Raw genomic sequence first — 10,575 nt, forward strand, 5'->3', positions numbered from 1 at the left:
CCACCTGAGGTTAAAAGCAAATCAAAAGACTTATCCAACACTATACTTGTTTTAGAAGATGCAAAGGCTAGAGTTAGAAATATTAAGGATTTTGAACTAATCTCACATTCTGGGAAAAAAATACATCTTCCATAAAATTAGGACTCATCGGGTCCACAGAAAACCCAAAGTCAAAAGGAGTCAAAAGTTCAGAAAGAAAAGTTCGCCCAATAGAATGATGCTTGCAAGCCCTCCGTTCTCTGTAGGGAGGAGTCTCATAAATTCCCCTCCGCGAGAGCCTGTTTCATCTTCAGGAGAAGTGACTTCTCAGGAAAATCCTTTTCCAGAATTATTTTCGCTTTCAGACCCTTCGATAGAAAACACCACTTCAGAAAACAATACTGCACAAAACGTTTCTGAAGAAATTATTTCTACAGGAAACTCTAGTCTGCCAGGAGGAACCAGCCCTGGAAACACTACCCATAGGAACGTCTCCACTGCACATTCTACTGTTGCTGCAGACAACAGTATGCCAACTGTTCAACACACCAACGAAACACAATGGGAGTAGCACAACACGGGCACTGAATTATCCTCTAAGCCCACAGGCTTCACTTTCCTGGGGTTCACATCCCCGGGTGATCAAGTTGAAACTCAGCTAAAGCAGCAGCTGCGGTCCCTCATCCCCAACAATGTCATGCGAAGGCTCATTTCTCATGTTATCCAGACTTTGAAAATAGACTGCTCGGAGACCCACGTGCAGCTGGCCTGTGCCAACCTCATCTCTAGAACAGGCCTCCTGATGAAGCTTCTCAGCAAGCAGCAAGAAGTAAAGGTGTCCAAAGCGGAATGGGATACGGACCAGTGGAAAAGTGACAACTCTGTCAGTGAGAGCACAGAAGCCCAGAGTGAGCAGAAAGAGCAGGAGTCAAGTGAGGTGAGGAGAACCCCTGAAACATGGGACCTGGACTTTTACTCAGTTTAGGACATGCCATGAACGTGCCCAAGCAGGAATACCACGGGCTCCTAGTCTGTATCTTACCTTCAGCCGTGAAACTGGCTAAGACAGTGATCTCCCACTTGGCTCATTTAGAGAGTGTGCCACTATTCCTAGGGTAGACGAGAAGAGGACATAACACAGGACAACTAAATTGTAGGTAAATAAATTGTAGAAGAAAAGGCTAATGATAAGATTAATAACACTAAATTTAGCTTGTTCTTATAGAAGCTACTCGCCTGGAAGGATTGGGTTTTATAGTAGTTTAAGAATAGTTAGCTATTGTTTAGAATAGGTTTAAGAAGAGTTAGCTTTCATCCCTTGTATCTCCTTGTTTTTAAAAAATTTGTCATTTATTTTTTTAGCTCACAAAAGAAGTTCCAGGATATGGCTGTAACAACAAACTCATCTTGGCAATATCTGTAACTGTAGTAGTGACGATTTTGGTTACAATTCTCTGTCTCATTGAGGTAAGGACAATAATTCATTCAGATTCAGAACCCACAAACTTGAGAATCAAAGCCACCTTTCCACCCACTACTACTTGATTCTTCTCTTTAGTCATGAGGACTGAGATACACTTTGTTCTTTTACTGAAAAGTATATTCCCAGGATTTTTTGTTTCCTTTTTTCTTTTTTGGCTGCGTTGGGTCTTCATTGCGGTGCACGGGCTTCTCATTGCGGTGGCTTCTCTTGTTGTGGAGTACGGGCTCTAGACGCGCGGGCTCAGGAGTTGTGGCGCACGGACTTAGTTGCTCCACAGCATGTGGGACTTTCCGAGACCAGGGATGGGACCCGTGTCCCCTGCACTGGCAGGCAGATTCTTAACCACTGAACCACCAGGGAAGTCCCAATTCCAGTATTCTTAATCGTTTGTGTAGATCCATATTCCAAACAAGTGTCATTTTCCTCCTGCTTAAAAATACTTCTTTTACCCTTTCTTATAGTGAAAGTCTACTAGTAATGAATTCTTTCAGCTTTTGTATGTCTGAGATAGTCTTCATTTTGCTTTTGTTTGGACAGATCTGGGTATAGAATTCTAGCTTGATAGAATTCAATGCACTACTTTAAAGGTGTTATTCCACTGAGTTCTCCTTTACATTGTTTCCAGCAAGAAACCTGCTGTCGTTGTTATCTTTGTTCCTCTGTACGTAGTGTATAGTTTTTTCCTCTGGCTGCTTTTACATTTTTCTCTTTATTGCTGGTTTTGAGCAATTTGATTATTTTTTGTGCCTTGGTGTAGTTTTGTCCATGTTTCTTATGCTTACAGTTCATTGATCTTCTTGACTTTGTGGGTTTATAGTGTTTGCCAATTTGGAAAAGTGTTGGCTATTATTTCTTCAAATTGTTGTATTTCTCCTCTCCTTCATGGACTCTAAGTACCCATGTATTAGGCCACTTGACGTTGTTGCACAACTCACTGAGGCTCTATTCATTTTTGTTGTTGTTTTGTTTTGTTACTCTTTTTGTTTCATTTTGGATAGTTTCTATTGCTATGCCTTAATGTTCACTGACCCTTTCTTCTGCAGTGTCTAATCTGCCATTAACCTCGTTCCGTATCTTTTTCATTTAGACATTGTTTTTAATCTCTAGAAGCACAATTTGGGTCTGTTTTACATTTTCCATGCCTATACTTAACATTTTCAGTGTTTATTCTGGGTTTATTAACATACGAAATGCAGTTGTAATAACTTTTCTTCATGTATAATAACTTTTTAAATGTTCTTTTCTGCCAATTCTAACATCTGTATGGATTATGGGTTAGTTTTGATTGATTGCCTTTTCTCCTCAGTATGGGTCATATTTTCCTACTTCTTTGCATCCTTGGCAATTTTTCATATGATCCCAGATATTGTGAGGTTTAGTTTATTATTTGCTATATATATATATATATTCCTGTAAAATGCTTGGGCTTTGTTTTGGGTGAAATCAAGTTACTCAGAACAATTTTATTCTTTTAGGTCTAGTGTGTAAGATTCGTTGGGTAGGAGTCCAAGTAGCCTTTAGTGTGGAGCTCACTGTATGCAACTACGGAGACAAGTCCTTTCTGAGCATCATGAGGTTTTGCAGTCTGACTTGTAGGAACAGGTACTATTCCTACAACCCTGTGTGATATCCAGTTATTCTTATTATTAATCCTTTCATGTGGTTCTTTTCCTGGCATCAGGGAATTCCTCACACAAATGTACTGACCAATACTTTGTTGAATTCTCAAGAGATCCCTCTGCATGTCTCCAGAGTTCTTTGTCTGTGCACTTCTTTTCTCTCTGATACTCTGCTTTGGGAACTCTAGTTACGTTGGTTTTCCCAGACTCTCAGCTCCATTTCCTCAGTCAGGGGGTCCACCAGTCTCTGCCAGGACTTCTCTTCCCTTTACCATGACCTGGAAACTCTCTCAGAGAAGTAAGGTAGGGCAATTAGAGGGATCACTTCATTTATTTCCCATCTCCTGGAGATCACTGAACTTTATTTGCCTGAGGTCCAGTTTCTTGAAAACTGTTGTTTCATATGTCCTGTCTGATGTTTTCATTGTTTCAGGTGGGAGGTCAAATTGGTCCTTGTTACTTCATCTTGGCCAGAAGCCAATAACATAGTTTAAGTCTGTTTTGTTTTGATACAGGGTCCAGTTAAAGATTAGGCATTGCATGTCATGTCTTTGTTTCCTTTAATCTAGAATATTTCCCTACTATTTTTTTTGATGTTTTATGACATTGGCATTTTTGAAGAGTCTAAGCCAGTTGTCTTGTCAATTGCCCCACAATCTGGATTTGTCTGTTTCCTCATTAGATTCAAAGTAAACATTTTGGGGAAGAATACTATATAGGTGATGTATTCTTCATACTTCATCACTTCAGGTGGCCCAGTGCTAAGTTTGATCACTTGACTGAGGTGGTATCTTCCATATCTCTCCATTGTAAAGTTATTTTTCCCCTTGGTAATTGATAAATAATATGTGGGGTGATACGTTGGGATCAGTGAAGATCCTACTTTCAAACAACTCTTCACCCAACTGTGCATCAATGATAATCCTTGTCTGAATCGATTATTACATTGATAGTTGCCAAATGACACTTTCCTAATTCTATCATTCCTTTTGCATTTATTAGCTGACATTATTCTATAAAGAAGAGCTCCCCCACTTTTCATTTTGAGTATCATTATGAACTCATGTGCTTTTTTAAAAAGTAACTATGTTATACCTTATTATAACGATAGTGTTATTCTTTGGAATGTTCCTTTTGTCCAGATTTGGCCAATGCGATCTCTGTTATTGTTTAACCACACGATGCTTTTTTCTTACTAGAATGATTTCTAATATATTACTACTCACAAATAGGAACTGAGAAAAGGACTCCAGAAGGTGCGGTCTTATTCAGACTCTTCTTAGAAGTCCGCCTTCTTCCTGCGTACTCTCAACCCCAAGTGAGGCTTTCGGGTTGGAAGGAGATACTTCTGAATTAAACTACAGATCAATGTCACCCAATTCTAATCCCTATTCCCTTTTTTCTAGGCATACCATACCTACTGCCATCCTAATCCTTCTGTTGGGCACCTCTCTCCTCCTCTATATTTACTTACAACAGTCAAGAGCAGCAATTGGCCAACCGGCCCCTATCCAGTTCTCCAGTCCATATGCCCCAAGAACTCCTTTTTGCACTGGTCTGTGGTGGCCTTGGCCTACCTCGTCTACCCACTCAAGTAACTCTTTTACCACGAATTTAATTACCTGTGTTTCCCTTTATAGGGTCTTACCTAGCCGTATGGCCTGCTGCCTCTGCCAATTTAAAAATACTATTGAGGTTGTCTGTAAGACAGTCAAGCTGCGTTGTGACAGTGAATGCCTGACAGACGTCACACGTTGTGGTGAGTCTCAATTGCGGGATAATAAATTTTTTAATTTTAATTTAATTTTTTAATAATTTTTATTTTTAATCAATGATGATACATTTTCAAATTAATGATGTAATTGCATTATTTTAATTCATTCATTCAGCGTTCCAGCTCCCTACGTTTCTAAGAACTACCCCCTTGCTAAAAATCAGATTCTTGGTTACGTCATTAAGCTAATAAGAGCTCAGGTACATAGTTAGCTTAATAATGTAACTGATCCGCATACATAAAGGAACAAGAGAAAGGCATGGAAGGGGGAAGGGAATTCACATTAACGGCCACATATCCTATGCTGTGCTCTCGGCAAATGAGAACTTATTCGTAGAGTGCATCACAGTTTGTAAACTGATTTTATATACATTAGGTCTCAACTACCCTTTGTCTTATAGGACAGGTGTAAATATAATTTTGTTTCTTTTATTTGTTTCTGCAATTTTATAAAGAGTACAAGTGATGCTGTTTTATGTCCTATTGGGAGCCTGAGAGTTTCTGGTTCCATAACCAGAAGCTGCTACCTAGCCCTTCTAATGGATGGGAGAGCTAGTTTATTCTTAGACTGTCCAGCTCTGAACTTGCTCTGAATCTCAAGCTTTTCTATCCACAAAACACTCAGGGGCTTTCAACTATTTTTCTATGTATCAGATTTATTGGCACTAACTTGATGACTTCCAAAATGTGCTTTCCTGCCCAGGTAGCTTGAATACAGGTCTCTTTCAGTGATCTAGAGCACGTCATATATAGTAACACTTTACTACTTCTGTAAAGACAATATTGCTGATTTTTCAACACAATTTTTTTTTTTTTTGGCCGTGCCACACAGCTTGTGGGATCTTAGTTCCCCACCCAGGGATTGAACCCGGGCCACAGCAGGGGAAGTGCTCGGTCCCAACCACTAGACCACCAGGGAACTCCCCCAAACAATTTTTTTACTAATTATCTTGCTCCCTTCTCGCCCAGAAGTGTGCAGAAAAGGCATTTTTCATCTCCTTTTACAGGTGAGGAAAAACAAGATCAGAGGTGTTAAGTGCTATGATCCTAGTGCCCTGATCTCCTATCCCCAGTTTGGGGCTCTCTGCAAGCCCATGCTCCTCCTTTCTCATGACCCTTCCCTCCTCCTTTGACCCTCACCAAAAATACTTTTAATCCTTTTGGAAGAGAAGCCCAGCTACACAATGGTACACATTACCTTCACACAGTCAGAAGCTTTGGATGGTTCCCCCAGTAAAGCTGGAAATATTAGAAGTAAAATGAAATGAAAGCAAAGTAGCCATCTGACAGAAGTTGCTTTCTGCCTTCTACATTTTAGGACCTCAAGTATTATTCCATTGATTTGTTGTACATTCCGCATTGGCATGCAATCTGGCAAATCTCTTAACTTATACCCCAGATCCCTGGCCAAATTTTAGCAAAGAGCCAGGGCGGACATAGTGTTTTTTTCTGTATAGAGCCTTCTGTTATGGCGGCTGGGATATATGGAAGCAGGGAGTGAGCAAAGGACTCGGTGGGTGGGTGGAGAAGGGCATGTCCAGGTGACCACCTGTTTGTGGCGGTTGTTGTCGTGGTCATCTGTGACAGTAGCAAGAACGCAAGCTCACTGAAGAGGTGGAGAGAGGAAGCCTCACACTCCTCTGCCTCTGAGGCAGGACAGGATGGGGTATGTGAATGTGAGGAGTCACAGTAGATCTGCAGAGAGTCCAGCTGAGTAGGGGAGGATTTGTCTTCCAGCCTTGGCTATTCTTGAGTACTGGCCCCTGGGAGCCAGTGGAGTAATCCTGAATATAGTGACTATATTTCACGCTACAGAATTTTCTGAGTAGATAGCCACTTTTTCAAGAGATACCTTTTTCACATTTTCTTGTTGCCAGTCATAGGCTTAAGTGTGGGTTTCTTTTTCTCCTAAGTGGCACTCAAACGTTGACTGATTCCTAATTTATTTGGCTGTGGCCTGACAAAAAGCTGTCCCATCAGTCTTCAGTGATCAAAAACAGTCTCCTCTTTTTTGCCAGATGAAGAAACATCCCTAGAGAATGCAGAAGGATCGTTGATGAAGGTGTTACAAGCGTGGAAGAAGAACAACAGCCCCGAGCTGACTATTGAGTCAGAGAGGGCATCCTCAGATAAAAGTGCTGTCAGCTTGTCAGGCTTCATGAATGAGCAGCTGGACTTTAATAATAACAGTGATATTATCAGGGCACGAAATTACATACTGCCTTATATCTCAGAGGGAGATCTAGGAGATGTGGAATCAACATTATTACCATTCCTTCAACTTCTTTTTTCAAATACACAAGATGGAGATATGCCGCTGGGCCTTTTGAAAAACAATACAAGGAGCCCTTCTGTTAAACGTGCACGCAACAATTCAACTAATAAAAATAGATGGAGGAAACTCCATTTTCTGGAAAATTTGTTAGATGCAGAAACTCAAGAAAAAATGGATGAGGTGAAAAAGGAAGAAAAACCTGCCACGCGTACGCGTTCCAACCTTTTAAGTGCCATGTATAAACGCTACATCTTTCAAAAGAAGTTGGAAACTGCCCAACCACAGAAAGACAGCCTAGCAAAGACTAAGAGTACAGAGGAAAAGCTGCTGAGAGTGAACAGGGTCCTCAAGGGCCCGAGGGGCCTACAGAAAATGCACCTCCAAGCAGTGGGAGATGAGAGCGTCTGGGGGAAACAGAATGCCCAGCCATCTGTGGCGAGCACTGCCGAAGAAAGAAGGCTCAGGAGGCCATCCCCAAGAAAGCTGAAACAGCTACTCATGGTGCAGAGGCCCAGGAAGCTGGTGGGAAAGTCCTCCAATGCAGAGTCTTCATTCATAAAGGAACACAAGGCAGCAGGTTCCTCTACCCTGAAACAGTACTTCAAGGGCAGGCCTTCTGCCTCCATCCCTCCAGAATCCCCACCTGAGGTTAAAAGCAAATCAAAAGACTTATCCAACACTATACTTGTTTTAGAAGATGCAAAGGCTAGAGTTAGAAATATTAAGGATTTTGAACTAATCTCACATTCTGGGAAAAAAATACATCTTCCATAAAATTAGGACTCATCGGGTCCACAGAAAACCCAAAGTCAAAAGGAGTCAAAAGTTCAGAAAGAAAAGTTCGCCCAATAGAATGATGCTTGCAAGCCCTCCGTTCTCTGTAGGGAGGAGTCTCATAAATTCCCCTCCGCGAGAGCCTGTTTCATCTTCAGGAGAAGTGACTTCTCAGGAAAATCCTTTTCCAGAATTATTTTCGCTTTCAGACCCTTCGATAGAAAACACCACTTCAGAAAACAATACTGCACAAAACGTTTCTGAAGAAATTATTTCTACAGGAAACTCTAGTCTGCCAGGAGGAACCAGCCCTGGAAACACTACCCATAGGAACGTCTCCACTGCACATTCTACTGTTGCTGCAGACAACAGTATGCCAACTGTTCAACACACCAACGAAACACAATGGGAGTAGCACAACACGGGCACTGAATTATCCTCTAAGCCCACAGGCTTCACTTTCCTGGGGTTCACATCCCCGGGTGATCAAGTTGAAACTCAGCTAAAGCAGCAGCTGCGGTCCCTCATCCCCAACAATGTCATGCGAAGGCTCATTTCTCATGTTATCCAGACTTTGAAAATAGACTGCTCGGAGACCCACGTGCAGCTGGCCTGTGCCAACCTCATCTCTAGAACAGGCCTCCTGATGAAGCTTCTCAGCAAGCAGCAAGAAGTAAAGGTGTCCAAAGCGGAATGGGATACGGACCAGTGGAAAAGTGACAACTCTGTCAGTGAGAGCACAGAAGCCCAGAGTGAGCAGAAAGAGCAGGAGTCAAGTGAGGTGAGGAGAACCCCTGAAACATGGGACCTGGACTTTTACTCAGTTTAGGACATGCCATGAACGTGCCCAAGCAGGAATACCACGGGCTCCTAGTCTGTATCTTACCTTCAGCCGTGAAACTGGCTAAGACAGTGATCTCCCACTTGGCTCATTTAGAGAGTGTGCCACTATTCCTAGGGTAGACGAGAAGAGGACATAACACAGGACAACTAAATTGTAGGTAAATAAATTGTAGAAGAAAAGGCTAATGATAAGATTAATAACACTAAATTTAGCTTGTTCTTATAGAAGCTACTCGCCTGGAAGGATTGGGTTTTATAGTAGTTTAAGAATAGTTAGCTATTGTTTAGAATAGGTTTAAGAAGAGTTAGCTTTCATCCCTTGTATCTCCTTGTTTTTAAAAAATTTGTCATTTATTTTTTTAGCTCACAAAAGAAGTTCCAGGATATGGCTGTAACAACAAACTCATCTTGGCAATATCTGTAACTGTAGTAGTGACGATTTTGGTTACAATTCTCTGTCTCATTGAGGTAAGGACAATAATTCATTCAGATTCAGAACCCACAAACTTGAGAATCAAAGCCACCTTTCCACCCACTACTACTTGATTCTTCTCTTTAGTCATGAGGACTGAGATACACTTTGTTCTTTTACTGAAAAGTATATTCCCAGGATTTTTTGTTTCCTTTTTTCTTTTTTGGCTGCGTTGGGTCTTCATTGCGGTGCACGGGCTTCTCATTGCGGTGGCTTCTCTTGTTGTGGAGTACGGGCTCTAGACGCGCGGGCTCAGGAGTTGTGGCGCACGGACTTAGTTGCTCCACAGCATGTGGGACTTTCCGAGACCAGGGATGGGACCCGTGTCCCCTGCACTGGCAGGCAGATTCTTAACCACTGAACCACCAGGGAAGTCCCAATTCCAGTATTCTTAATCGTTTGTGTAGATCCATATTCCAAACAAGTGTCATTTTCCTCCTGCTTAAAAATACTTCTTTTACCCTTTCTTATAGTGAAAGTCTACTAGTAATGAATTCTTTCAGCTTTTGTATGTCTGAGATAGTCTTCATTTTGCTTTTGTTTGGACAGATCTGGGTATAGAATTCTAGCTGGATAGAATTCAATGCACTACTTTAAAGGTGTTATTCCACTGAGTTCTCCTTTACATTGTTTCCAGCAAGAAACCTGCTGTCGTTGTTATCTTTGTTCCTCTGTACGTAGTGTATAGTTTTTTCCTCTGGCTGCTTTTACATTTTTCTCTTTATTGCTGGTTTTGAGCAATTTGATTATTTTTTGTGCCTTGGTGTAGTTTTGTCCATGTTTCTTATGCTTACAGTTCATTGATCTTCTTGACTTTGTGGGTTTATAGTGTTTGCCAATTTGGAAAAGTGTTGGCTATTATTTCTTCAAATTGTTGTATTTCTCCTCTCCTTCATGGACTCTAAGTACCCATGTATTAGGCCACTTGACGTTGTTGCACAACTCACTGAGGCTCTATTCATTTTTGTTGTTGTTTTGTTTTGTTACTCTTTTTGTTTCATTTTGGATAGTTTCTATTGCTATGCCTTAATGTTCACTGACCCTTTCTTCTGCAGTGTCTAATCTGCCATTAACCTCGTTCCGTATCTTTTTCATTTAGACATTGTTTTTAATCTCTAGAAGCACAATTTGGGTCTGTTTTACATTTTCCATGCCTATACTTAACATTTTCAGTGTTTATTCTGGGTTTATTAACATACGAAATGCAGTTGTAATAACTTTTCTTCATGTATAATAACTTTTTAAATGTTCTTTTCTGCCAATTCTAACATCTGTATGGATTATGGGTTAGTTTTGATTGATTGCCTTTTCTCCTCAGTATGGGTCATATTTTCCTACTTCTTTGCATCCTTGGCA

General features: G+C 41.0%; 1 protein-coding gene across 1 annotated transcript; it reads left to right on the forward strand.

Annotated features, from left to right (window-relative positions):
* Positions 1 to 639: 639 nt before the first annotated feature.
* LOC137755304 (leucine-rich repeat-containing protein 37B-like) lies at positions 640 to 7,220 on the forward strand. The gene is made up of 4 exons (XM_068531397.1): positions 640 to 916; positions 1,342 to 1,446; positions 4,722 to 4,840; positions 6,874 to 7,220. Exons 1-3 carry the CDS (start codon positions 677 to 679, stop codon positions 4,731 to 4,733), a joined length of 357 nt encoding a protein of 118 aa, XP_068387498.1. The 5' UTR covers positions 640 to 676; the 3' UTR covers positions 4,734 to 4,840; positions 6,874 to 7,220.
* The last annotated feature ends 3,355 nt before the right edge of the window (positions 7,221 to 10,575 follow it).

The sequence above is a fragment of the Eschrichtius robustus genome, chromosome 20, assembly GCF_028021215.1.
Source record: "Eschrichtius robustus isolate mEscRob2 chromosome 20, mEscRob2.pri, whole genome shotgun sequence".
In the NCBI taxonomy this organism is placed as follows: domain Eukaryota; kingdom Metazoa; phylum Chordata; class Mammalia; order Artiodactyla; family Eschrichtiidae; genus Eschrichtius; species Eschrichtius robustus.